Source organism: Diplodia seriata, assembly GCF_021436955.1.
Source record: "Diplodia seriata strain FDS-637 chromosome Unknown scaffold_7, whole genome shotgun sequence".
In the NCBI taxonomy this organism is placed as follows: domain Eukaryota; kingdom Fungi; phylum Ascomycota; class Dothideomycetes; order Botryosphaeriales; family Botryosphaeriaceae; genus Diplodia; species Diplodia seriata.
Window position 1 is genome coordinate 416,055 of NW_027117314.1, and position 26,863 is coordinate 442,917.

A 26,863-nucleotide genomic window follows, 5' to 3' on the forward strand; every position below is an offset into this window, starting at 1 on the left:
GAGAGCTGCTGCCGACCGATAAATGTTGGAGTTTTTGTTTCTTGCTTCGGATCCTCCACGTCGGTTCTGCCCACTGGGGTCATCGTAATTCCCGGGGGCACACTTCCTCCTAAAGGCGTGGCATTCCAACGTCCAAGAACGGTCTTTTGGTTACAGTAAGTGGTGGGGTGGAGCTTGCAAGGCGTATTTGCTCAGAGCACACCTTTCCTTAAAAGAGGGGCGTGGGTTGTTGATGCAGTCGTCACAGCAAAGAGGTAAAGGCGGCCAGAACGCACACTATAGGAGACATGCGGGTGGACGTATTTCTGGGCTAGTTCGGCCTTCGGCCCATTACCCAACAGCTCGGTTGGATTCAAAGCCTTCGACCTGGGAATTTCAGTCATCGACAAGTTTCGTCGAGGGTGGTGCGCAGTAGCTGTCTGGGTTTCCCAGACGTCCCGAATCATCTATGGTCATGCTGGAAGCCTTTTCGCCATAAATCCAGTAGTGCCGCGATGCCTTCGCGCAGAACGGATTCCCAGTGTCGATTGTTCACGAGAGCCGCGGGTTCCACCAGAAGCGACTGGGTTGGTTTTCCTGAGTGATGCTGATCTCAACATTCGTCGTAGACGGGTTTCTCGAGACGGCTGAGCAAGCTGCTGATCCAGGCTGCATCGTCGACACTATTTCCGCCTCTTCCGTCGGCTAAGGGGGAGGAGCGTCAGCATCATCCTTTCGATCCGTACTTATACTTATCTTCCACACTATCGAAAGTTGGAATCCGCGTAATGGTAAAGGGCGATCCCACCTTGTCAATCTGGGTGCCCGACAGGTGTCCTTGGTCGTTTGTCTCTGTAGCTGGAATTCCACAATCCACCACCTCGTCAGGCAGGATGCCACTCGTCTTTGCAGCTGAAACGCAGCATTCCACCCCCTCATCCACGCGCCGTCCTAAGTTCGCCAAGCTTTTTATCATGTGCGAAGTGGTTTCTGCGGCGAACATCTGTCCGGAGCTTATCGCGCCCATAGTGGGCGGTAGGTCGGTGTATCCGACGACTCCACAAGGATGCGACATGGAGAAGTTTGGTGCTTGGAGGTTCGGTGTATCACCGTGGATAAGCCGATGACGTTTGACTAGGCCGAGCATCTGAGAATTCGATAGCCCGAATTCCTTGCCAATGTGTACAAGCCGACCCTGTAGCCATGAGCGTTGTTGTTCGGGGATACATTCGACGTTTGCGGCGACGAAGACGTGCCAAACGAGGAGGAAGCCGCCAAGCGCTTCGGCGGCTGTGACAGTGTTCAGTATCGCCCTTCATCACAAGTATATCGAGAGAAGTAGAAGAGAACTCACACTCGCGGTCTTGGCCAACCTCCCTAGCACGAGGCTGCATGTCAAAATTGATGTGAAAAGGGACACTGGCACACAGGTCGTCGATAAGGCCCTGAGTGACGAAATACGTGTTCGCAAGCAAGGCTTTGACTGAGAGGTCGGCGGAATTAGGCGAGATGATTGAGCAGCAAGCCATGATGATAGAGAGAGTGAAGACACGAGTGATGCGGTAATCGTTCCAGATGTGAGATGTCCAGACGTCCGAGTAAGAATGGACTGGCCCGACCCAGCGCTCGGCAGTGCGCACATCTTCTGGTATCTCACTCTGGTATGCGACAGTCCTGTGTGCCCAGTGGTCTGACAGTGAAGTCGCCCACTGATTCAAGGAATTGTCCACTTCTCTTGCCGCAGCTATCAGGGACCATGCCTCTGCCTTTTTATCGCCCTTGTTGGTGTTGTTCACCAATCCGCGGACACGGGATCGAAGAGCCGGGAGGCTCATAGAAATAGTGGTGAGACGGTTGGCAGGATTCTCTTCTTGAAGAGTCCATCCAGGGATTCCTGGGAACTCCTCGACTGGCTTGCATCGTTGCATGGCGTTTGTCAACTATCACAGGTCAGCGCATGGTTGTGAACGGATTCGAAGGTAGTGCAGTACCATCAATGCCCGCACAGCCTGGAACAGCTTCCGTGAGGACTCGGACTGCAGTTGCTGCGGACCACGGAGTTTGGCCAAGGTGACGGCGCCGTCGATGTGGTGCGCCCACGCGCTGATTGAATCGTTCGTCGAGTGCATGGCCTGTGGACGAATCAGTTAATGCATCTCGGGGAACGACGAATGCGTATTACACAATTCTTGAATTCATCAATGTATGTTGCTGCCGCAACTTGCAGGAGGCGGCGTTTGTGGTTCTGAAATACCTCGTATAGCACAAATAGCATGATTGTGAGCAAAGTCTCGTCAGACCTTGCTTTCACCGGGTCCTGGAGGGTTTGCTGCGCCTTTTGCAGAGCTTGCCCGTAGAACCGTGCCGCTTCTCGCAACAGCGGTGCTCGGCCGGGGTAGTTGCCGAGGACTGCAAGGGACACGGCATGAGTCGCAAGATGGAATGTAGACGAAGCAGGTGTCGAGTTGTAATACGGCACGATCAGATCGAAAAAGCCGCGGGCAGTTTCGTCCTGCTGAGGAAGGAGAACGAAGTTCCGGAAGAAGAAAGCAGTTGCCTGGTTTTCTATGGAGATGGAAAGGCCCTGGGGGAGCGCGAAGCCGCGCAGGGAAAAGAAGGCATTCAGCAAGGCGTTGTCTGAAGGGACTCCGCGGATTCTGGTCCCGGCAGAACGAGGCGGGTATGAGGTCTGCTTGACGACGGGCAGCGATTGGTCGTCCGTCGGAGATTGTTGGGGGGAGTCAGCGTTTGGAGACGAGCTGGAGTTGGAGGTGCTTGGCTTCTGCTTCGAAGCGGCGCGCTTGGTCCTGCGGGCGACGGCGGCATTCTCGTTGCGGAAGATGAGGTCGAACTCGTCCGGGAAGCCAGGGCAAGTCCTGCCCGACTTCCTGCAATTGCCGCATGACGGACGGGCTTCGTCGCACTGGAGACGAATCAGTCGGAGAAGCGAAGGGCGCGGTGGTGGGGGCAAAGCGGGGGGTCAGGTGCTGCAAAGCTCGCAGAGGCAGCCGTCCGGTGTGGCACGTACTCTGATTCGACGCGTCTTGCAGGTCTGGCAACCACGACTCGGTTTTCCGGTATAGACCATGGTCACTGGGTTGGGACGGGGCGCGGGGTCGCAAGGTTCACCGGATGGGGCAAGACCGGGAGAGAGGCACCCCACGAAGGAACATGCCTCAGCCGCCGTGGCGCGAGGTATATAAGGGAAGCAGTCGTGCGGCGTCAGGGGAAGCTGCGGGCCCGCGATCCAAAGCTTGCTGCCTAAGGAAGTGACGCCGCGGGCGAGTTGTTGCACGCGGACTCGCGACGGTGGGAATTTCCGGCGGCGACCCTGGCCATCTGACAGAGAGCAGGACGAGACGGCGCTGACGATGCCGAAAGAAGCAGACGACGAGGCTATGGCGGGCAGCAGGAGGAATGAGCGCCTCAGGACGAGGTGCAGACTGGATGACTCGGCGAACGAGGCGGCGCATCCCTGCCAGCGATCAGCACGCGGCCTGGAGCTTCCCGAGGGCGGCGTTGCGGCAGCGGAGCCTGGCGCGCGGATGCACCGAAGGCCGCGCCCGAGCAGCTGCGCGGTGGTGGGTGGTGGCAGCCGTCACGGAGCGTGAGAGGCTCGCAACCATCGCCCGTTTCGGTGCGCAAGCGAGCCGGCCCAGCCACTCGGCCTCCGCGGATGCGCGACTCCGGGCGCTGCCGGCTCCAACCGTCAGCAGCCACCGAACTGCGCCCATTCTTCGCGCCTTCCAGTTCCAAGCACTTAACTCCCCGTCGCGCCCGCACCCGCGTCACCAAGAGGCGAACGTCACTGTGGACTGATCAACCATCGCGGGAGCCGCGCAACGCTGCAGATCCCCAATCTCTGTCCAAGCGGCGGTGCTGCGGAGTTTCCGATCTCCCTCAACAGGCTGTGCAACCCGTAGCGAGCGATCATCCGCCATCCGCGGCGGCGCATCGTTAGCCCGTCGGACCTCAATCGCTACCTTACGCAACGGATGCAAAGCCAAGTTACGGCCGACTACGGGCCACTCAGGACGCCCACATGGCGAGCTGCTGCAGTTCCACGTGCTAACTTGACCCCAGCGCTGCCGAGCGTCCGCCGCACGGCGTACGAGTACGACGAGTGCGATAGCGGTTGATCTTCCACTATCTCGTCAAATCGCGCGTGCTGCCCGCTTCCTACTTGACACTTGGAAACGCCCAGAATCCATGGCCATGGGGTTTCTAAATTTAGGAAAACGCCTCTGCTGGGAAGCCGATCCTGCGCGCTGCACGGCGGTGAACGGGGGAGGTTTCTGGTCAGATCGAAAGACGAACACCGAGAAAAATATTGAACGTCACAGCTACTTCCACTAGCTCATGTCCGAGCATGGAACGCCGTGGTCAAACGCCGACGAGTTTTGACGGCGACACAGGCTCTACACCATAAACCACGCGGAAGCTGCATCCTTTCCCGTTCAGTGGCCGGCGAAGATCACCGCACAACGTGGAGTGTCGGACCGACCTCTGGCGCCCGTTATCTCTGCAAGCCCTCTGACCGCTGACATGTTCAGCTGGCATGGTGAAACGGACCTGGACTTCGTATCGCAAGGCGCTATTGAGGACCCAAATGCCCACGCTCAGGGGCACGTCTTCGGAGATAGGCCCGGTGGTGTAGGGCCCGGTGGGCGAGGCTATTGAGCTGGAGTACGAAGAAAATGGCGCTGGAGCCGGTTTCATGAGGGTGCGCATCGGTACCATGGTGCATTCTTTGCAGCTCCTTTCTCTAGACGATGGCGAAATGAAATACCGAGGGAATCTTGATATGCGGCTGCTTCCCGATCGGTAAGGATAGACGACAGATCATACGACTTCAGGACTCGAACTACTGTTCGCTCCGGAACGTACCAGCCTCGCTACCACGCGTGTCATCGGGCTCCAACACGCACACAACCGATATGTAGCTGTGAGAATGACTCGCTTGATGGAACCTGCAATGACGATGATCGGCGTTTGTAAAGTGCTGTGTACTACGTAGGGTGTACACGTGGTGAGCGAGTTCGGGTGCGAGCTGCCAGTGCAGTCGATGTGGCGCACTGGGGTGACATGTGCGAGCTGAAAGCGTTGTATGGAAACAGCAGCACTCAGAAGCGCGTGGTTGAGGTCGTGGTGGTTGTAGTCGGCGGCGCTTGTCGTGGGCGCAGCCATTTCAAAGCTGCTTTGAACCGGCGGCGCGTGATTGGCTGGCGGCGCGACGGGCGGGATGCCAAGGCTGGTGTCGAGGACGTCAAAGTAGATTGCGCTTAACCACCACATCCACCACCCCCACAACCATGGCTTCGAAGCTCAGCCCATTCGCTCTGCGATCAAGCCTCCGCGCCGTGCGGAGGGTCCGCCAGCCCCAATGGCGCGCCTTCACCACCTCGCCGGCCTTCCGGAGCGACGCTCTCGCCGTCGTAGGTCTCCCGCACCCACCACGACCGCACAGCTCCCGCCACCGCCAATGCCATCGCGCTGACCACCCTGCCGCCTGCAGCACAGGAACACGCCCGAGAACAACCCGTCGATACCCTTCAAGTTCAACGAGCAGAATGAGAAGCTCATCCAGGAGGTGCTTGCCCGCTACCCCAGCCAGTACAAGAAGGCCGCCGTCATGCCTCTGCTCGACCTGGGCCAGCGCCAGCACGGCTTCACCAGCATCAGCGTCATGAACGAGGTCGCCCGCATTCTGGAGATGCCCCCGATGCGCGTTTACGAGGTCGCCACCTTCTACACCATGTACAACCGCGACCCCGTTGGCCGCTTCCACGTCCAGTGCTGCACTACGGTACGTCGCATCCCCGCAATCGGCCGCTGGAGGCCTTGAGATGTGTGGTACAAGGCAATTGAAATACTGACGGAGCGGACCGCAGACGCCCTGCATGCTGCGGGACAGCGACGGCATCATGAAGGCCATCGAGGAGGAGCTCGGCGTCAGCCACGGCCACACGACCAAGGACGGCCTGTTCACCTTCACCGAGGTCGAGTGCCTGGGCGCGTGCGCCAACGCGCCCATGGTGCAGATCAACGACGACTACTACGAGGACCTCACGCCCGAGACGACCAAGTCGCTGCTCAAGGCCCTGCGCGAGGCGGCCAAGGCGACGGGCGCCAGCGGCGGCGCCGACGGCCTCGCCACCAGCACCATCCACATCACCGGCGCCGAGGACTCGCGCATCCAGACCCCCAGCGAGGGCCAGGGCCGCACCTACACGGCCAACGGCGTCAAGATCCCCGCGCCCGGCCCGCTCAGCGGAAGGGATACCTGCGAGCCGGCGAAGGGCTTGACGTCGCTCACGGGCGAGCCGTGGGGAGCTGAGAAGTTCAGGACGGATGGTGCTCTTGACTAAACTAAAGAAAGCGTTGTGTACATTTATGTAGGTGTTAAGAATTCCCATTGCCATTCCAAGTACCAAATTCGCCCGCTTTGGCTCTGTGTTATCAATCTTTGTGACCTGTTGGCTTGGTGGACCGATTCCGAATCCACGATGGATATTTTCCGTACATTGGCAACATCAATTCCGGATTTCTTTCGACCCGCCCAGCCTCTATAGGCCCACCAGATGCACCAATTACTACCAGGACAATTACTCAACCAATTTTAGTTATAAACATTTACAAAAACAGATTAGCGGCAGAAACGGCAACAACCGGAAGGCGGTGGTTAGGCACTACACAGGATCGAATTGGTAGCGGAGCAGAGCCGCGTGGGGACTTCAACTAAGGAATTCTCATTCATGTCCCAAGGACTGCTGGTCAGGCTAAATGGGAACTAGACTATTTGCACATTCCGGCCGTGAAAGTAGAACTCACATTACATGTATACCCCCACCAATTGTGAGTGGAGCGATCAGAGAATTGGTCGCCAGAGGTATCAAGCGGTTTTCCACCGTTAAAGGCGGCCAGCAAGCGGCAAGATCCATCGTCTGTCGTCGCAGGGGGCGACGATAAAGAAAGAAGAAGATTGCATTGACGAAGGTCATCGAGATAAGCGGCGGCAGCGGTGGAGGGTATAAGCGAAAAAGGCGAGGCCTCACTATTAGGCGCGCTGCTGGAGGCGATGGTGTCGTAGCATGGAATACCTTATAGTCTTCACGACAGCCCAATATAGCAGAGAGCACACGGGCTCTCTTGCATCTACAGGCGCGATCCTTCCCCATCTGACACTTGCCAGTCGCAGCCATGGAGCTTATATATAAGCCCTCTCTCCTCTGAACCACAACCACAGCGTCTACGTCATCATCCCACGCCACCCATTCCACTCCCCAACTAACATATTGCCGCCTTGCATCTACTTGTTCACACAGTCACAGCGCATTCGAACATACGGTAATCCGCCCCGCTACTCGACTCCGATTCCCAAGTGACGCTCACTAACTCAGCACTCGCCCGCACGCGATTGCCTCACCGGAGTCTCCTTAACTTCTCACCGCAACCATGGGAAGGCGGTCGAAACGCATCATAAAGAGACGACCGAGACGTGCAGAGGAGTCACCATCGAGACGTGATGAGCAGATGCTTCCGAGACGCGACGAGGAGACTCCCCCCAAACGCGTCGAGCAGACGCCGCCTACTCCGTTCCTCGAACGCCGAAGGTTTCTGGACCCAGAAAGTCCGGGAGTCGCTACGCTTGGAACCACTCCAATTGACGGGACTCAAGAGGGATCTCGAGTAAGAATGGTTCAAGGGAGCTTGGGAAGCGGACGGCAACGGCACGGTCAAGTTGCGGGCATGTGCAAACGCAACGGCGAGGGAGTCCATTGCAGAAGACGTAGCGGCTGCGTGGAAAGAACGATTTGTTGGCGGAGGACGGGGACCGCGCGACGAACGTCTCCGATCGGATTGTCGTCCACATCCTGAAGCACGTATTCAACGCGGTTAAGAAGCACTATGAAGAACGCGCGACTAAGAGTGCTGCTCACGCGAAGAAGAAACTGCACTCTGAAAGTGCAGCCCCGGCGAAGAAGAGGAAAATCGGCAACATCGATGCGACCACAAACGCCACACAGACTCTCACCTCACAGCACGGCAACACGCAGAATCACGATACCCCTGTCAACAGTGCCCAAGGTCTCGCCTTGAAAACCTCTCCTCCCCTCAGCCATATGATGCTCTCCATCTCCCGCGAAAAGGGCAAGGAAGGGGGTAGTAACTCCGCGGGAGATATCACTCCTACCGTCATTGAGCTCACACTGCCTAATTTGCACATGGCAGGCATGATGATGCTCGATAACATCCAACAGGTCAGTTTCGCAAGGCTGGAACTGTCAGCTCGGCAAGAGCTCCTTCTTTCGCCCAACGGGACACGACGATGAACACGATCAGATCAAGACTCAAGTTTAGCTACGCCAACCCTCTAGATGGCAAGCTAGATGTCATCGAAGACAGTTTCAGCCTGCAACTTGCCATTGCCTTCTTCGCTAGATTGGGCCATTGAGGAGTCGCTTTGAAAATCATGGCATAGTCGGAAATTCCTTGTGGGCGAGGAAACAACGAGGTGTTGCCCCCAACGAAGCTCGCAGCGGGCTCAGCTTGTATCCAGCACCCGCAGTCACTGGACCATATCGGAAATGGGAGAATGGGGAGGAGGTTACATTCGCAGAACTATAGAGCCAGTTTGCTGAAGCTGAAATAGCAGCAAATGCGGCTCAGGTTTGATTGAGGGCGTTGGCTGGGTACTCAAATTGGAAGATAGCATTAGATCACCACAATCAGGTTCTTCTCTACGAGAACTAGTTTGCCAAATATTTTGCATTCGTTACTATCCTCTGCTGTCTTTCTTGACTTGTCTGCTCAAGTATGATGTGTGATTAGTCGGGAGGTAGAAAGGGAGACTGGGAAAGGAAGACGTCGGCGAGAAAATAACGTTAACATGCAGCACGCCTAACATGTGCGTCAAACAGTGTACATGGCCAGATATCGTGAACCTCGTCAATGCCGTCGTCCGCGGGTTTAGATTACTCGCCTCGTACCTGACGTGATGGATAGCGGAAAGGTGATATTGGAAAGTGACGAAGTCGTAGATCTTAGATATACAAGAATCATTTGCGAACAGGACTGATCAAGACGGTTGTAAATGTGAGAGTTGGAGTGAGTTAGCACGCTTGAAGGGACATTGGACATCTCGGACAGTGGTTTGGATTCAGGTGGGAGACAACTCGGCGGATATCGGGTTCCGCCATCTTGATGGAATGTGAGAAATAGAACCATGAAGTCCCTGTCTGTACGGGAATGGGCTGGCCACGGAAGAAAACCAACTTGGGCTCTCCATCTGAGAACGCCCCCATCTGCGCCGCCTCGACACCCCGCCGCCCAAGTCCAGAGCCAGCGTCAAACACCCTGGACCGCGAAAGCAAAACCCTCCATTGATCACGGAAGGTTAGTGCGATAGGCAGGCTCGGGCTCTACACACCGCCATCAGAACCTTGGAGCATGAAACCCGCCGGTTTGTGATCCGTTGGGTAACCTGATCTGCAATGTGAACAGTTCACGGGTTCAATCCCGGATCAGCGTCATACTGCGGTTCCTGTGCTATTCCGAGGGTCATGTTCGTATCAAAGGGCCGTGAGTACTCATGTGATTCAACTTGAATTGCTTTTTTGCCCGTTTTCTCAACGACACCCGATGCGCCTTTTACTTCGTATTTTTTTCCCCCTTGGGCCGGCACATCTGCACCAGGTTCTGCTCTTGGCACAAGATGCCAAGGGCCTACATATGGGTCGGGTGGGGAGGTCATCGAGATGGAAAGCGACGACCCCCGCCCGTGAGACGTGTAGATGCCGTCACCTGAGCTCGTGCCAGTCAGGACTGATTGCGGACAAGCAGCAAGTGGCAGACTTCACGGAAATCTCACAGAGTGATGCCGACGAGGCCACTGAGCAGTTGGTCTGCATGCTTGCGGAGTTTCAGTGAGCTGCATGCTCGTCGTTATCAGAGCGGACCGTAGGCAATGCCCGGCGATGCTCCAGGGTTGAGCTGTAAGTAGCTCAAGCTTAACCCCTTTCGGCTTTTCAGCCTACTGGACAGCTCAGGCTTCAGCAGCTTCGCAAGTGGTGGCAAGCAAATCTCGGTATCAAGGGTCAGCCGCTTTGAAGGTGAAGACGCAGGGTGCTCCAGCTCGGGTCAATGAATATCGGGAACATGGCACACTGCACGTACGGCGGCTACGTCTCGGCCGGAGCCCACAGCGCAAGTGCCATGAGCGCGTATCTGACACGGCTCGGCGTCTGAGGGATTGGGTCGTGAGAAGTGGGCAGGGCGAGGGCTTCGGATATACTCACCCAGACACATGATGCGCAACGGACAATGCCCGCTTCCAGATCGACACGCCTGGACTTGCACAACTTATGCACTCAATGCGAGTGGTGCAAGCAGAGCCGCAAGCTGGTCCCGGGGAAGAGGAGAGCACGGCTAGAGGACGATCATGCACGAGGCGTAGCAGTTCTCGACAAGAGTTGCCCGGGCAGAAAATTAAAACGCGGCCAAGCTCAGGTACCTGCGGCGATCAAACGCAGCTTGCCGCCCCGTTTGCGTACTCGTATGCTCGCGCCCCTTGGCCAGGCGCACCCGGCGGCCGATCCCAGCATCGCTGGTGTTACGATTGATGATCCCGCGAACCCGCATCTCCACCCGGCCAACGGACTAGATAAATCCGCCAGTAGTGACGGCAACACCGGGGGATCCTGAAACGCGCGTGGCCCGGCCAGACATAGCAGAGATCGGATATCAGCGGAGCTCGGAGTCAAGGAGCTGCCCGTTGAGATGGACGTCGGACATGGCACGCAAACGCCGAGGCTGACTTGACTAGTTAGCAGTTGCCTATAGGCGCCACGCATCCGTGCGCAGTTGTATCTCCTTCTTCAACCGTCGTCGTGTCTTACGCGGACACAGGATGCGTCGTGTGCTGGGTACGTAAGCCGATTCCCCACTGGGCGGTCGCAGGAGTTGGGCGTCGCTTGGGTGGTGGAAGTGCCGGACGCACCAGCCACGTCCGTCAGCCTTGTCGGCAGTTGGCTGCGGGCGGGGCGAGGGTTTAGGTGGCCGGTGGTCGGTGGTCGGTGGTCGGCGGGTGAGCTTGGAGTGTGAGAGATGCTTGTTGCTCGTTTCTCGCTCGCGGGCGACGGGATTGCAACGGCCGACGGCTTCCCCTTCCAGCCAAGCAGCAACGGGAAGGAATTCCCGGCAACCAGAAACCGTTCTGCAGCAACCGCAACCGCAACCATGCATGCAGTCCGTAGATGCCGAAAGAAACCACCTCCTCCACGCCCTCTGCAGCGAACATCGCCTTCAATCACGATATCGTGATACCGCCGTCAAGAGCTCCGAGCCGCGGCACCCTCTCCCCGCGCCCCAGCCAATCACAGCGGCCAGATCTCCGCTGCCGTAATCCGCCCGGCGCGTTCCCCGCAACCTCGGCTCATCTCACTCCACCCCAGATAACGCGACCAGGCGAAAGCGGGTAGAGGTGGGCAGGTCTGGCGACGAAGAGGGAAAGGAGCCAAGCTGCCGAGGCAGTGCGAACCACCTCTAACTCGACCACCGGCGAGAACCAGACTCACCGCTCCACCGACTTTTTTCCTCTCTCTACCTCCCTCGTCCTTCCCTGCGCGCGCGCCCTCCATCACGATCCAGTCCAAAACCAACACTCGGGTTCGCCGCACGCCGCACGCCGCCGCCCCCCCTATCACGCAACGCAACGCAACGCAACGCCAAACTCCGTCCGTACATCTCCAACAACAACAACGAACAACGAACAACGAACCCACCCAATAGCCCTAGCAACAATGTCCGACACCACCTTCACCCCCAAGGACGTCGCCTCGCACAACACGGTCGAGAACGGGCTGTACATCATCATCGACGGCGGCGTCTACAGCCTGGCCTCGTTCGTCGACGAGCACCCGGGCGGCGCCAAGATCCTCAAGCGCGTCGGCGGCAAGGATGCCAGCAAGCAGTTCTGGAAGGTGAGTCTTTTTTCGTCAAGTAGGAGGAGGAGGAGGAGGAGTTGTTGGCCCCCCCGCCGTCCCCCCCGCCGTCCCCCCGAGTTTCGTTGCCCTCTCCCCCCCCCCCTCACCCGCCAGCCCTTTCTTCCCCCTGGTCTCTCGCTATCTCTCTCTCTCTCTCCCCTCTTGCCCGACGAGGCCCCCCCTGAGAGTGCATGCATGCATGTATGCACATGCGGCTGGCTGGACGGGGAGACCGAAAGGTCGGCCGAGAGAGAGAGGGAGAAGGAGGGAGAAGAAGAGCGATAGGGATGGGGGCTGGCTGGCTGTGTTCCGATATACGAGCGATGCTATTTTTGGCGGTGTGTGGGGTGGGGGAAAAGCGAAAGACCGGAGAATAAAGACGGGGGCTATGTCCGTACGGGGGTTAGGCTGACTCGACTCTGTTCTGCCACAGTACCACAACGAGGGTGTGCTGAAGAAGTACGCACCCAAGCTGAAGGTGGGCGAGGTCAAGGAGGAGGCGAAGCTATAGATCAGCCTCGCTCTCCCCGTTCTGCGTAACGTCATGATTTTTGCCATATATGTTTTTTTTTTCTTTTGCTCTATTTCAGGAAAGGAAGGAGGGATGTGTGTGTGTGCTTGAACGCGTAGATGACTGCACGCCGTATTACGCAAGGAAGAGCGAGCGAGAAGACAGATACTAGATAGAACGACGCTTTCCCGATTTTCCCCCCAGCCAGCCCTGACGATCTCGCCCCCCATCCGTGTACGAAGTAGTTAGTAGTAGGCAATAGACTAGTAGGCGGCGGCCCGTCATAATCTTCAACCATCAATATTATAACTGCCGATCTTATCGTCTTTCTTCATCCTTTCCCGAATGAATGGAGCACGTTTCATGCGGGAACCGTGACGATTATTTTTTTTTCCTTTTCCCGAAAAAAAAAACCTTCTTCGTGAAATCGGGCCCCCCGGGGCGGGATGATGCTACGTCATGACCCGCCTCGACCTGCAACGCCGGAAATGGATGAACCCGGTCGGATAACCCCGGACTTTGTGTGTCTGGGGGTGGCAATGATGATGCCGCCGCCGCCGCCGACACACCGGCGCAAATGACTCGGAACGAACGCCGCCTAATCGATTGAATGCCTAATCTAAGGCAACCGTTTTCGCGCCGCACAAAGATCCTGCTCCTCGCTTGGTGGTACCTGGAGGGTAGAGAGACAAAAGGTATGAGGCAGCAGCAGCAGGCAACAGTGATTGTCTAGGCCCCAATTTTACCCGTCAGCAAAAACGTCATAGTAGTGGTCACACCAAAGCGTACACAGTAGGCACATTCCTCTGAATTCTTATTTCTTTTTTTCCTTCATTTGGCTGTCTGCTATGTGCTATACGTCCAATTTCCTCGATGAACAGAGAGGATGGACAGCCTTGTTTCGGACCACAGAGTACCTGGTTAGATAAATAACAGCCATAGGCATATGCCTCGAAATGGCCAGGCAAAAAAATGTGCGCATCGAACCGACCATGAGCCACCCATTCTCGTGCGAAAGAGGCACTTTAGTCCCCATGTAAATCCCATACCACGCCGCTTCCGTGCAGGAAAATATAAAAACTTGCAAATGAAATGTTCCCGAAACGCCGCACCGAATGCAACCGTTGTCCCTGAGACATGCAGATAACGAAAGTAAAAGGGAAAAAAAGGCAAATGAAAGGCATCAACACTAAAAGCAAAACAACGCCGTTCCTGATTCGGATTCCGCTTGCTTGACGCCCGAAACTCCGCCGTTTGTGAAAGAGATTTTTTGACTGGAGAATAAAAGGAATGCAAAGGTCCGCATTACTGATCCAGTCGATCATGCAGGGTTGTGTGAAGAACCGAGATCTGGATCTGAAAGTGCTACATCGTGAAACGCAACGGAGACACTATATTCTTCAGGCTCATCTAACCATGAAAGCCTTGTCGAGACTCCTTAGTGCTTTCGAGTCCTCACCGTATCCGGAGTTCCGTTCTTTGACGTGTTGCAGTGCACTGTTGGGGCTGCGACTTCCGTGGCGGCTGGTTGCGCTTGCGTCACTCTTGTTCTCTGCTGCATCTGACGTTCCATTTACCAGCGCGTGGATGCTTGGGAAAGTCTTGGCTTGAGGAGCTGCGCTGCCATTTGTCTCAGGAGCAGATTGCGACTGCGCCTCGGTCGAAGTGGGACGCGGCGGGTCCACCTGCACATTGGTCGCGGGTGGTTGCGGAGTGACCGTCATGCCGTTCGTGACCGGAGTAGCCGAGTTGACAGGCGGAAGTTCGGGGCCAGAAGTCGAGGGTGCGGGCAGAGACGGCCTGTGCTGCGGGGGCTCGACGTGCGCATACGGATGAGGGGGGAGTCCAGGAGCTGCCGAAGGAGGCCCGGTGTGAGCGGCTTGCTGCACGCGCGGAGAGACATTGGGAGGGTGGTGAGCGGCCGGAGCAAGCTGGTGATGGGCGTAGTGGTGGCCGTTCGCAATCGGAGGTGGCGGGGGAAGTCCTGGAGGGGGCCTGTCGAACACAGTTCCGGCGGCGTAGGCTGGGTGTGCCGGATAGTGGTGGTACGGATGAGGAGAGTGCGCAATGTAGCCACCCGGCGCAGGGTAGCCGTAAGGCGAGTAGGGCGGGGTTCCCTGGGGAGTGGGCGGCCAGGTGCCAGGCTGTAGCTGGATGGTGTAAGGCGGCAGAGGCGCGCCCGCTCGTGTGTACGGCGAGCCGACGTGTGGTGCGGTGGTGTACGGCGATCCAGGCATCGGCCCTCTTGTCACGGCGGGCACACTTGACTGCTCATTGACAGACGACTCGGGGTACATGCCCTTCTGCGGACGGATGTGACGAAGACCTGGGCATTGTTAAACTCGGCGTCGGCCACAAGCGATGCTGGGTACTCACTCGGATCTTGCGAGGGCTGCATCAGCACGTTGGCGGTGGGACTCGAGCGCGCGTAGTAGCTGATCAGGTGGAGGTGCTGGCCCTGGGAGGTGGTGATGCTGAACGACTGCTTCATCAGGCCGTCGGGCTTGTAGCGGTATCCGTCGGGGCCGTCCTCGTCGGAGCCGTCCTTGGAGCCGTTGTCGGACTTGCTGCTGGACTTCTTTGCGGGGAAGCCGTTGCCGCCCCGTTTGCCCTCCATTTCGCGGTAGGTGAGAAAGCTGCCCGACACTCTGCTTGCGCTCCACGACTTGCCGTCGGTCCACCTGCGCATGCCGGCTTCCCTCTCGTCCCAGACGAAGACCGAGCCGGACTTGATCTGCTGGCGCTCCTTCTCGGACAGGCGGCGCTGCACGCGCGGCAGCAGGCCGGTGCGGCAGGCCTCGAAGAGGATGATGGCATCGTTGGGGGTGCGCACGTGGCCGTGATACGTCTCCATGGCGGACATGTGGGTGGGGCGACGGCCAGGAGAGGGTCAGAGGGAGAGGGAGGTCAGAGGCGGCCGGGATACAAAGGATATAAAGTTCGGGTTGCGCCAGCTGCAGAAACACCGAGCGTTAGCCAAGGCGCAGCGGAAGCGAGCTAGAATGGATTTAAGTTGGCTCCGGACAACCATAATTAGGGCCAACAATAAGCGCTCTGGGCCGTGCGGGTACGGTGGGCGTGGGCTGGGGCTGGGCTGGGGCCAAGAGGGCGTCGCGCGGGAGGCAGCGGAAGCAGCGAAACAGCGCTGCGACTGGACTTACCGGGAGGAGTGGTCGCGGTGCAGGCGGGGCGAGGGCGGCGGAGCGGTTTTGTTGCAGTCAAGCCGGCCACATGGGCGCGGGAGTGCTGGGCGCCGTGAGTCGGGAGCCAAGGGCGCGGCCAAGACGAGGAGCGAAAGGCGGTGATGGGGGCGCGGCGCGGATAAAAGCTGATTGACGGAAGGCACGGTGGTGCATGGGGAGGAATGTGCCTTTTCTTAGGCGCGTGGGCGTGGGAATCGTGGGAATGGATCGGCCTTGGCTTGCTTGAAGTGGCGCATTGATGATAGCGAGGGCGCGGCGTGTGGATCAGCTTTATTTTAGCTTCGCGGCGTTTCCCTCGCGTCGCGCCTGCGTGCGGCTGGCACTGGTGGGAGCAGACAGCGGGCACCCAGCGGGCACCCGAGCTGACGCTGCTGCTGCCGTCTGTCGCTGGCGCTGGGGAGGCCGCGTCGCATCGCACGGCGCACTCGGCGGCGGGCGGCGGACTCAGATTAAGCAACGAAGGTTATCCGCAATAACTAACTTTAATTTTCACGTTAGCACCGCCTGCGAAATGCCGAGCGCCGCCCCAGGTCGGGTGCAGGTGCAGTCGCTCAGCTGGCGGCTAGCCTCCCGCCGGCTCCACCGCGACGTGTTTAAGCTTAGTCGAGCAGCTTTTCCCCGACGCCGTAAGCCCTGGGGCCGGCGGGCAGACACATGTGCGCTGCAGCAAGGAGCGCGGCGACACGAGCTGGCATCTCGCTTCTGCCTTGCAAGCTCCGATCCTGAGTGCGGGTCCGGCGGCCTCCTGGCAGAGGGCCACGTAAGCGCGCCGGAGAGCGCCAGCGTCTGGAGTACCGGTCTCCACATCGAGTGGGCTCGGCAAAGCCATCGCTAGCCAGGCAAGGGCGCGGTTGGCCGAAAGGGGCGCCAGCGACGTTGTGCGAGGGCTGTGCGGCGTGTCATACGAGCCCTCCTCAGCCCGGTGGCGTAAGATAAAGCTCTGGGACTTTTTATGCTTAACCGCAACCCTAAGATGCGTCCGGCAGCACGGCACGCGCGCTGCATCCCATCGCCGTCGCCGTCGTCGCCTCCCAGGCCCCAGGCCCCAGGCCCGCCCAGCACGGCGCCGCTGCCCAGCCCAGCCCACCGCAGCCGCACCGCGCCCGCGCCCGCGCCCGCTTAAACGCCTATTACTACTCCCGCTCGCACTCGTGCTGCTGCGCCGGCAAGTTCCCGTTCTAGAGCGCGCCCGTGGCGCCGAGCAGGTTGGCCGAGAATTAAGGTAAAGCCAAGCACATGGGCTCTGGAGTGACGCCGCTTGGCAATCGCGCGCACCGTCGGCGGGCTCGCGTGATTTTCCCATGGCGCCGAGCCCCGAGCCAGTCGTATTGCTCTTATTGGGAGGATCTGCCCAGCGCGCCGCCACGCTGCCGGAGCTGTGCGCTGTTTGGGCGCGCGGCGGAGGAGGCCTCGCAAGCTCTTTCGCAACGCTTGTCTCAACCCCTCCTCCGTCAAGCCTCTTGCCGAGCCCGCGTCCGCGTCCGCTTTCGCTCCGGCGCCGGCATGCCTGCACTGCCGTCCCAGAGCGGCAGCCCGCCAGTGTCTTGTGCCCGTCTTGTGCCCCCGCCCCATGACGGGCCAAGAGAGCGCCACTGCCTTGTTCCCTTAACCATAAAACTTGGTTTGTCCGTCCGTACCACCGGGCCGGCAGCAAACGCTTAGCGCCTTACTCGCAGCCACACGCGCGCGCGCCCTTATTGGCAACCGACCCTGCGCCAAGCCGACGCGCTAGCACGACGAGTCGGCCAAGTGTCCCCGCATAGAGCAGTCGTGGATGTACGCAAGCACCGCGTCTCGTAATCCTCATCAATTGCAGACAGACCATGGCCACCCTCCGATGGCAGCGTCCGCCCGCCCGCTTGGCGCCGCTCAAGGCCCGGCGTCATCGCGCTCCATCCAGCGACCCTCCAATACCCTTTCGAAACGTCGTGTTTCGTTCGATTCGGACCGCCGCTGAATTCGGATCTACAGCCACGGACTCGGGACATGATTGCCCTTTTCCTTTCTAGAAGCCGCGGTACACCCGTGCTTGCACGACGGGGCCCCGGACCCTTGGCCCACGCTTGCGCTCTACATCGTTCCCTTATCCCTTTCTCCTTATCTTGTTTCGACATCTAACCTTTCAGCATCTGACCCCGCGGATGCTTGCGGATGCTTGCACGGGCGCGATTCATGCACTTCTAAGAGCCTCGTTGCGAGAACACGTACGCCATAGAGTCAAAGGTCAAAGTAACAATCGCACTAGTCGTCATGACGGCGCCCCTGGGAGGCTTGGCTACTACTATATTTGGACTTCAGATCGCGCGGCACGCCGCATGGAGGCCGCGGCGCAATCTTTTGACTAGATCAAGCAATACTGTAAGTTGATGGTGCAGACCACTAACCTAATCTTCCTATCCTCGACATGCTTGCCGCACGAGGCGAAGGATATTCGGTCATTTGTGATTGCTGGGACTAGAGGATCGTAACTCCAGCCACACTTGGTGGGACAACAAATAAATGAGTCGATAGTCCCTATCTGACGTGAGAAACCACTTGTCGTCTCCTAGTGCCCCGCCCGTAATGATAGCGGGCTAATCTATGGATGCCTTGCCAGTACTAGGTACCCAATACTTTCATTGTAGTCATCTTCTTTTTCCTTTTCTTTGTTTTGAAAAACGTTGTGATACTGCGTAATCTATGTGTCGCTGCGCTTTGGAGAGGGCGTGACTTCTTTTCTCGATGGGGCAGCCAACTGCTCTTGCCATTTCTTATCCAGCCCCAACAACGCAAACACTGCAACAGCTGTTCCCGCCACTGCCATCCACGTCCAAGCCGCAGCGAATCATTGTTCGTCAGACTCCACTGCATCAAAGATATCCGGCAAGACTTGTGCCATCGCCTCTCCGACTGCCGCTCATGCTCACCCCGAGAATGCCTTGGAGCAAAGGAAGAGTGGCTCCGCGCGGAGGAAGGATCGAGGACGAGGCTTGGGATCTCTCGGCAGAGTAACGTACGAACCCGAAGAGTCCCGGGGTGCGCGCACGACGTCACCAGCGAATCACGGCACCCCGGATCCGAAAGAGAGAATGAAAGCACCCGAGGCAATAGCGAAGAGGTTCCTGGGATGGACCATCTTAACCAGAAACTCGACGATCATAGCCGCGCGGATCCGCGCCCACAAGTTCCAGTCGGACCTCGACACAGTAATCAAGGTTAAATCTAGCTGAGCAGCTGAAAACCCCTCCCTCCCCTGCCGGGAAGGCAGCTCCGTGTTAACCAGACGAAGGTGGACCTCCCCTGCCGGATCCGGTAGCGCGAGCAGCGACGTGCAGAACGCCCAAGAAAAAAGAAAAAAGCAAAAGCCCGCCGCCAAGCTATCGGCCAAGACCCCCAAGCCAAGCTCGGCAACACCCTCGGCTGTGGGTAAGAAGGTCACCCGGATGAAAATCCCTAGACGGGAGGCGCACAGTAGTAGCAAGGATCGTGTGTGGTGGTAAACACTACTGGACGCGTTTCCCCCAACTCAAGCGAGCGTGGCGGCGGCGTGGTCAAAGGAACTGCGCGGCGTCAGGGTGGAAATCGGCCGTCACTGAGCGAAATTTCATTCCCATCGAGGGGATGGGGAGACGGGGGAGACAGAGCCGGGTAATAAGACGAGGAGTAGTAGTTCGCTCATTGTCGTTCATGTACCACGCAGCCACCATCCCTCCAGAACCATCTCGCACAAATCGTCAACGACAGGGATCAAATCCGAACCCGCGCCGGCTATCATCAGAACAACAAACCCAGCGCTTGTAGACAATAGCACACCCTGGCGCGAGTCGGAACGAAACGAAACGGAACGAGATCGCCTCGATACATGGGACAAGAGGGCCAAGGGGTGGCTCATTCTGCGAATGTGGTTTTTGCATGCGGCGTGGCCGTATCTGGTGTGGAGCACCCAAGGACTTGGAAGCAAAGAAAGAAAAAGAAAAGTGAATAGAAATAAAATACGGTTGATGGCACGGGGGATGAGGAAAGAGCCAAACACGCCAATCTGTGTTCCCATAAGATATATTGCACCTTACTCATATGCAACGTAGTCGAATCCATCGTCCGGACGTAGATGTGAGTTTTGATAACGGACAAATGCGTCTATATACTACATTCATCTACCACGTAGGGCAGAGTGTAGCATCCCCGGCCGGCGTGCGGGATTGCTTAAAGTTTCCGTAACCTTGCTTGTATGGTGCCATATCAGAGGGGAAAGAGGGCGATTTGTTCTCGCAAAAGAAAAGAAGAAGAAAAAAAAGACAGGGAAATCTCCTCTTTCCGGGGTGATATATGAACATGCATACGCAGAAAAGCTCTCATCGATGGAAAGATCCATTCGGAAAGGCAGCCACGGAATTATAATCATGCAATGATCCCCAACATCACTGTGCCTCTCCCCAACGACTGTGGCGCCACCACACCCATTTTGTATTCAGAATGCTGATAACACGATCGCTCTGGTTCGAGCGAACCATATCCCTTGTCTCATTACCAATCGCATCAGCCAACAGAGCGATCCATGACTCCCATAGGCATGCTTTCCTTTTTGACATACGCAGCTATATACATAATCGAAAGGGACATCCCTTTCATCATCTACTCATAATTCCGCTCATAAACCGTATCTACACACCGCGTTATGAATCATGCAAAACCCTCCTCTTTTTTCCTCGAGCACGAGGGAGATGAATTAGCACTTTCCCCCAACCCAACCACCATCGACGACGACGCATGAAAAAAACCATGAATCAACCACTCCCACTCGGCCTAAACCCAACATGCAACCGATCCGCCACGGCAACTCCCCTCCCCCTTCCCCTTCCCCTCCCCCTACTCCCATCGCGCTGCTGCTGCTGCCGCCCCTGATCATCTCCACCACTCCCGCCCCCGCCCACAACGTTAACATCACTCATCTCCACCTCCACCATCGCGGCACCCAACCCCGAACTACTCGGCCTCCCATCACTACTACCGCTCCTCCTCCTCCTCCTCCCACCACCACCACCACCACCGCTGGAGCTCGACCGCATGCGCCGCATCGCCGGGACGGCCACCGGTTCGCCCTCGGCCGCCGCCTGCGTGGCCAGATACGCCAATTCCTGGGTGGGCCGCAGCTTCGGCGACGACGACGACGATGAGGGGGCGGCGCTACTATTGTTGCGGGTGTCGACGAGGGGGCCGTCGGATCCGAGAACAGAAGGGTTGATGATGGTGCCGGCCTCCATGGCGGGGGCGAGGTCGAAGGCGGCGGCGGCGCTGGAGTTGTTGGTGGTCGAGGGATCGTTGCTGTTCGCGTTCGCAGCCAGGTTGTCGAGGTGCTGTTCGGCGGCGGCGTCCTGTCGGCGGACGGCCTGCTCGCGGGCGTCGTTTTCGAGCTCGCGCAGCCAGCGGCGCGCCATCTTGCGCTTGAAGCGCGCGTACAGGCTCAGGTCGTCGGCCGGGTTGTAGCCCTTGGCGCGGATGGTGCGGTCCGGGTCGAACCAGTGCTTGACGAGCCTCCACTTCAGCCGGGCGAACATGTTGCCCTTGCTCTCGAACGAGTCGATGCGTTGTTGGCGTGGGCCCTCGCGCGCCCACACGCGCGGGTAGTTGTCGCTGAACTCGTGGAAGAGGTGCTCGTAGACGCCGCGCTGCGAGTCGGTGGGGTCGTTGTCGAGGCCCGGCCCGGCGCGCTTGAAGAAGAGCCAGAAGAGCACGACCGTGACCATGAGCGGGACGGCGACGATGAAGTACCATTTCAGCTCCGGATTGTTCTCGTCTTTGCTCAAGATGTCGATATTCATCCCGAAGAAACCGCTGATGAAGGTCAGCGGGAGGAAGATGAAGGTGATCCAGGACAGCCGCCACATGCTGGTGTCGAGTTGCAGTCCGAGACGTGAGTCCCTGATCTCGACGGACTTGTACATCATGTCGCTTAGGTTTTGGGTCGGCTTGATGAGGTCCTCGTTGACGCTGTTAGCTATCTTGTCGAATTCCTCGGCCGACTGTGAGATCCATTCGTCGGGTCCTTCGTCGCCAGTGACGTCCCCCATCATGTTACGGACGTCCTTGGCGAGGTCGATGTGAAGGTAGATGAGCTTCTCGACCTTGAGCCACAAGGACGAGTTGATCCACAGCTCGGGAGCACGAGACTCATCGGCCGGGTTTTCGTAGATCTTGTCCTCCAAAATACTGACATGAGTCTCGCAGGCCCGCATGAATCTCTCCCAGCCCACGGTGATGGCCTTGAAGACGTCCTTCAACACCAGGTCCATGCACTCCACGGCCAATTGCTCATCCGTCGCCTTCTGCTCCTTCTTCAGATAGAACGGCAGCCGGCGCCACCTCGCTTCGATCTCGTTTCTCGCCTGGATCAACGTGTCCTCGGGGCTGTTCGACTGCGAGTTCTCAAAGATGATGATGGTGCTTCCGTTATCCAACTCTTCCAGATGCGGAAAGTAGCCGGTGCTACGGCGGCTGTTGCCATTGGCCTCCTTGTGGCGGGAGCTGTGGTGCTCGTACTGCTTCTTCAGTCGCCTGTACTCGCTGTACTCCTCCTGGTTGTACGGGTTGCGCATGGGCATCTCGAAGTCGCCCGTGTGCAGCTCGGGCTGCTGCTCCTGCGGCTCGCTATGCTGCACGTAGACCGACAGCCGCTGCACGAAGACGTCGTGGCCGTAGACGGGCGTCTCGAACGCGTCGTAGGCGTTCAGCTCCATCATCTTGACCTTCTCGTCGTCGGCGTCCCTGTTGTACTTGCGCGCGTCGTATTGCTTCAGGTAGTCGAGCCCGAAGGCGCACCGGCTGATGCCGCGCCACGGGTCGCGCTGCGGGCGGAAGGCGCGCGCGTTGAGGACCGGCTTGCCCGCGCGCTGCTGCGGCCGCTCGAAGCGCGCCCACCGCCCAAAGGCCGTGCCCACGATGTCGTCGTCGTGCTCCATGTTGAATTTGCGCAGCAGGTAATTGTTCGCCCACGACGCGTTCTGCACGTGCACCACGCGCAGGATCGACGATGCCCGCAGCGACCGGTTCTCCAGCAGCGAGCGCAGGCCCTTGAGGCTGCGTATCTCCTGCGCCGATATGCGCCGCTTGCCGTCTTCATCACCTGTCCATCCTAGGCGTGAGCTGACAGTTGTCGGGGTGGAGGGAGAGGAAAAGAGACGCACTCCGGCCTAGGTAGTCGATGACCAGCACTCTGCCATCTTTCCAGTCGGATGGGTCCCATGGTGTATTCCAGTCCGGGCCGGGGCTGCGCCTGCGATGGGGACGGCTGTAGCGCTGGTGCTCTGGCGGGGGTTCTGTTCTGCGTTTGGGCAGCGTCTGCTCGGGGCTGGGAGGGTCTTCTGGGAATTGAGGTCAGTAGGTTTCCGACGAGCCACTGCAGGGAACATACCTGATTGAATGTCCTCTAGCGGCTCCTCGTAGCTTGTGTCCTCGACGGAGATGGAGGGTGCGGAGAAGGTCCGCCGAGGTTCTAGCGGCGGCGTCGTCATGAAGTCGTTGCCTCTGGCCGCTACTACAAGCGGAATGGCGGGTGTATATGCACAGAAGAACAGGCGGAAAAGGAGAGCAGCGCGGGAGTCTGAATCATCATTATATTGCTACCTGTAGGGCTGTCAGAGCCGCAGCATTGGACGCGGCTGCCGTTCCCCGTGGAGCTGCAGGTGACAGACGCCGAGCGCGGCTGAGTGCGATGGCCCGCTCCTGCTGACCCAAAATTATCCCCGATGAAGCAGTAGGAATGGAGGAATAAGGCACCAGCGGGCCGATCTGTCAGCGCGTGTGCTCCGCCTTTGGCTGCGCCGATGGGGCGGAGATGCCGATTTTCCATGCACGAGTCACCTGTGCACTCCACCCACCTCCAGCTGCCAACGGGGGCCAAAACCTCTCGCCATGTAAGCTGTTGCCTCCCGCAACCATGTGCGTGTTCCCGTTCCACGCCCGTTGCGCCAAGAATGCTGCCCGAACCGTCCAGAGCCACCAAGAAAAAACCAGGGATGCGTGCATCGTCCTGCGCAGAAAGTGAAGCTCAACACACACCGACATTGTCGGCTCGCTTAGTCCGTCTTCCCACCCATGACCTTCGCGGCTTGGACGGCATTCATCTTCTGCGTCCAGCCCGGCGCCGGTTGGAACTTGCGAACCGTGCGGACCTCGTCCGATGCGTAGCCCGGGATGCGGATGTTGTAGTTGCGCTCCAGGATGTTCTGGATGTCGCGGATTTCCAGTTGCGACGACTCGCGGAGCTTAGCAAGCTTGCACGCCGACGACACGACATTGTCCAGGAAGTCGTCTGCCAGCTGGAGCATCGCCTGGTGCCACCGTTAGCCACTTTGTCCTTGACTCGGAGTGAGAGCGCCTTACCTCCTCGACCTCGGGCGACAGCGCCTCGCCCGTGGGCTCGCCCACGCCCGTCACCTGCCTCACCAGCTCGTCGAGCTTCTTCTTGCTCAGTACCCTGTTCTCGTCGCCTTCCAGGTGGTACTGCGGGTGGCCTGCAATGACGGGCTGGCCCATCATGCCAGGCGCGCCGTTGCTGGGGCCTCCGAGAGTGGGTCTGGCCGGCCCCATGTTGACGGGGTGAGGCGGCGGAGCGTTGAGCGTCTTGGGAATCGGCATCTTGGGGTTTGCGATCTGATCGGTGCGGTTTCCGATGGGCTGGTAGCCCTGTGCTGCTGGAATCTGCGGTGTGCCGCGGCTGTCGGAGTAGGTGCGGGCGGCGCTTGCCATGGCCTGGTTGTGCGTCAAGGGAATGGGCCCGTTGGGGTTTGCGCTTGGCGGGTGAGGCGACTGCTGCATCTGGTTCATCTGCGATGCTTGTTGCGGGTTGAGCGGGGGTCGCTGCGGGTTCATGGAGTTTTGCTGTGGCGTTTGGGCGCCTTGTGGTTGAATCTGGCCGCTAAAGGCGGGCTGGCCTGGCGGCTGGGACCCTGAAATGCCCGGGCTCATTGGTGACTGTTGTTGCTGCCGGGCCGCTTGCACCGCCGGGTTGCTGGCAATCGGCTGGTTGTTCCCAACCTGTCCGCCCTGCTGTGGCGCATGGCCGGACTGGCCACCCATGTGCATTGGCTGCTGCGATTGCACCGGCGTGGGAGGTGCCACGGGGGTCTCGGTCTTGATCTGCGGCTGCTGGGGCTGCTGCTGGGGCGGCTGCGGCTGCGGGGGCTGCTGGACCGGAGGTTGTGGCTGTTGCTGCTGGACCGGTGGCTTCTGCTGTGGTTGGGGAGGCTGCTGCGGGTGCTGCTGTTGCTGGGGCGGCTGCGGCGGCTGCGTTTGCTGTTGAGTTTGCGCGTTTTGCCTGAGCTGCTCCTGGGATTTCCTAAACTCTTGGACCGATCTCTTAACCTGTGCAAACTGCGCCTCCATCTGCGGCTTTTGGGAGATCCAATTTGGAGGTATGTCCTGTCCGGTGCTCTGGCGCTCGGCCATCATAGTTGCCATTTTCTTCAGATTTTGGGCTAGCTGCTCCTGCCTGTGGAGCATCGAGGCGTAGTGGTTCTTGACCTCCTTCAACTTGGCCTCTGCCTCGGGTGATCCGGCGGGGATGTTGGGCGGCAGCTGGAAGGGGAAGTTGTTGATGTGCTGTACGATCTGAGCCGGGAGCGGTTGCTGGCCGGTAGCATGTATAGCTTGGCCCTGGGTCTGTGGCGGGGGCTGCTGTGGCGGCTGTCCTTGTTGACCCTGGCTTTGAGGCCTGTCGGCGGCGGCTGCCTGCTGCTGGGCGGCTTGGGGCTGCTGTCCGCCGGCGGCTTGGGCGGCCTGGTTTGCCTTCCACTCGTTCATCTCTTTGCCCATCTTCTTTGTAAACTCCAGCAGCTTGGCTGCCGCCGACTTGTACTCGTTGCTTTCCTTGTCATGCTTCTGGAAGGCTTCGTAGAGGCCTGCGACGCCACGGGTGTATTGGGCCTTCTGGACATCGGTCAGGTGCGGGAGTGTCTGGATCTGGTTGACACGGATGCCAGGCGGAAGAGGACGGGCAGGCGGAGCACTCATGGTGGGCGGTGGCTTTGGAGATACGGTAGGAGCGGTTGGGCGGGGTGTCGAGGCTCTTGCGATACACGCGTGCGCGCGTCGGCGGCGGCGGCTGGCGGCCTCGGCGGCGGCTGGGAACGGGATGCGCAAGCCTGGTCGCTCGGGCGTGGCGACTCGCGGAGACTGGTGATTCTAGAGCGAGGATTTGGGGGTGGGTTTCTAGATGGGAGGCTGGATGATGTTGATTGAAACTTCCGAATAGGCTATTGCGGATGTCCGCGCTCTTGTCCGCCCGTCCCTCGCTCCCGCAAGCCCAATCGCTTTATCTCCACTTCAGCCTCAACGCCCCGACCATCCATCGTCGCTCGACCCGTCGCTTGCTTAGTTGAGATCCGAATCAATGGGGAAACGTCATACACACTTCCATGTAGAGTTGCATAATTGAGGGATCGGTCGTCTCACGCGGGCTCATGATAAACGTCGACTATCCTTCCATCATTACGAGTACAGGGCCTGAGACCAATGTCCTCCGAGCTGATCAGTTTTTTCAATAAGTGTCAGTGTTAAGCTGGCGCTTCAATTTTAGCTAACGATGCCGAACCTTGAGGCGGTAGATGAGACGGGAGAGCCACCACGTATAGTCGGCGGCAGTGCCACACTTTAACAGCAGTTGGTCGAAGTCGCTACCTGAACGAAAATGACAGACAGCTACGAGTTTCGAACGCGGGGGGTAAATGCCCAAAATGGAATAAATTGGGTTTCCATAAAGTGAAGTTGAGAAGGCGTAACCGGTGATCCACATACGCCACATACACCCTCGCAACCTCACCCTCGCGCAACTACTTTGTCCAGGTACCCTCAATCTGCTAGTATCTTCCAGAAAACCCACGGCTAGACGTGAAAGTTGCAAGTGATCTGCTGCCGTTTTGGGCTACGTGCATGGACCCTGCATTGAAGGTTCGTCCGGAGTATGCAAAGATGGATGGGGCATTTTACCATTTCGAAATGCGACGAATCTACTTGTGATGAACCCAACCGGCTCTATCGACACGTAGCAACACCCGCATCTTCGGCACTTCCCAATGCTTGCCCTTTCATACTATGAAGTGTTGGATTTGCTCAGCGATGCATCAATCACTTAAAACAAGAACAGGCGAGTAAAGTCCTCTAGAGATAGCGAGTGTGCTCCAAGGCATCGAGAAAACTGTCGGGCCTGAATC

At 58.5% G+C, this 26,863-nt stretch overlaps 7 protein-coding genes across 7 annotated transcripts; 3 read left to right on the forward strand and 4 right to left on the reverse strand.

The window, feature by feature from the left end:
- Positions 1–592: 592 nt before the first annotated feature.
- SLS55_006897 (uncharacterized protein) lies at positions 593–3,067 on the reverse strand (the record flags this gene model as incomplete). Its single annotated transcript, XM_066778326.1, has 5 exons — positions 593–684; positions 1,334–1,919; positions 1,971–2,111; positions 2,162–2,902; positions 3,008–3,067. 5 exons carry the CDS (start codon positions 3,065–3,067, stop codon positions 593–595), a joined length of 1,620 nt encoding a protein of 539 aa, XP_066630763.1.
- Positions 3,068–5,291: 2,224 nt separating this feature from the next.
- NUO24 (NADH:ubiquinone oxidoreductase 24) lies at positions 5,292–6,347 on the forward strand (the record flags this gene model as incomplete). Its single annotated transcript, XM_066778327.1, has 3 exons — positions 5,292–5,414; positions 5,495–5,785; positions 5,871–6,347. The coding sequence occupies 3 exons, from the start codon at positions 5,292–5,294 to the stop codon at positions 6,345–6,347; spliced, it is 891 nt and encodes a 296-aa protein (XP_066630764.1).
- A 1,755-nt stretch (positions 6,348–8,102) lies between these two features.
- On the forward strand, positions 8,103–8,434 carry SLS55_006899 (uncharacterized protein; the record flags this gene model as incomplete). Its single annotated transcript, XM_066778328.1, has 2 exons — positions 8,103–8,263; positions 8,323–8,434. 2 exons carry the CDS (start codon positions 8,103–8,105, stop codon positions 8,432–8,434), a joined length of 273 nt encoding a protein of 90 aa, XP_066630765.1.
- A 3,346-nt stretch (positions 8,435–11,780) lies between these two features.
- On the forward strand, positions 11,781–12,474 carry SLS55_006900 (uncharacterized protein; the record flags this gene model as incomplete). Its single annotated transcript, XM_066778329.1, has 2 exons — positions 11,781–11,960; positions 12,397–12,474. The coding sequence occupies 2 exons, from the start codon at positions 11,781–11,783 to the stop codon at positions 12,472–12,474; spliced, it is 258 nt and encodes an 85-aa protein (XP_066630766.1).
- Positions 12,475–13,880: 1,406 nt separating this feature from the next.
- On the reverse strand, positions 13,881–15,337 carry PTH2 (Gluconate transport-inducing protein; the record flags this gene model as incomplete). The annotated part of the gene is made up of 2 exons (XM_066778330.1): positions 13,881–14,800; positions 14,851–15,337. The coding sequence occupies 2 exons, from the start codon at positions 15,335–15,337 to the stop codon at positions 13,881–13,883; spliced, it is 1,407 nt and encodes a 468-aa protein (XP_066630767.1).
- Positions 15,338–20,288: 4,951 nt separating this feature from the next.
- On the reverse strand, positions 20,289–23,164 carry SLS55_006902 (uncharacterized protein; the record flags this gene model as incomplete). Its single annotated transcript, XM_066778331.1, has 4 exons — positions 20,289–20,317; positions 20,845–22,776; positions 22,838–23,014; positions 23,065–23,164. 4 exons carry the CDS (start codon positions 23,162–23,164, stop codon positions 20,289–20,291), a joined length of 2,238 nt encoding a protein of 745 aa, XP_066630768.1.
- A 564-nt stretch (positions 23,165–23,728) lies between these two features.
- On the reverse strand, positions 23,729–25,664 carry TAF12 (Transcription initiation factor TFIID subunit 12; the record flags this gene model as incomplete). Its single annotated transcript, XM_066778332.1, has 2 exons — positions 23,729–23,983; positions 24,036–25,664. The coding sequence occupies 2 exons, from the start codon at positions 25,662–25,664 to the stop codon at positions 23,729–23,731; spliced, it is 1,884 nt and encodes a 627-aa protein (XP_066630769.1).
- Positions 25,665–26,863: the final 1,199 nt, after the last annotated feature.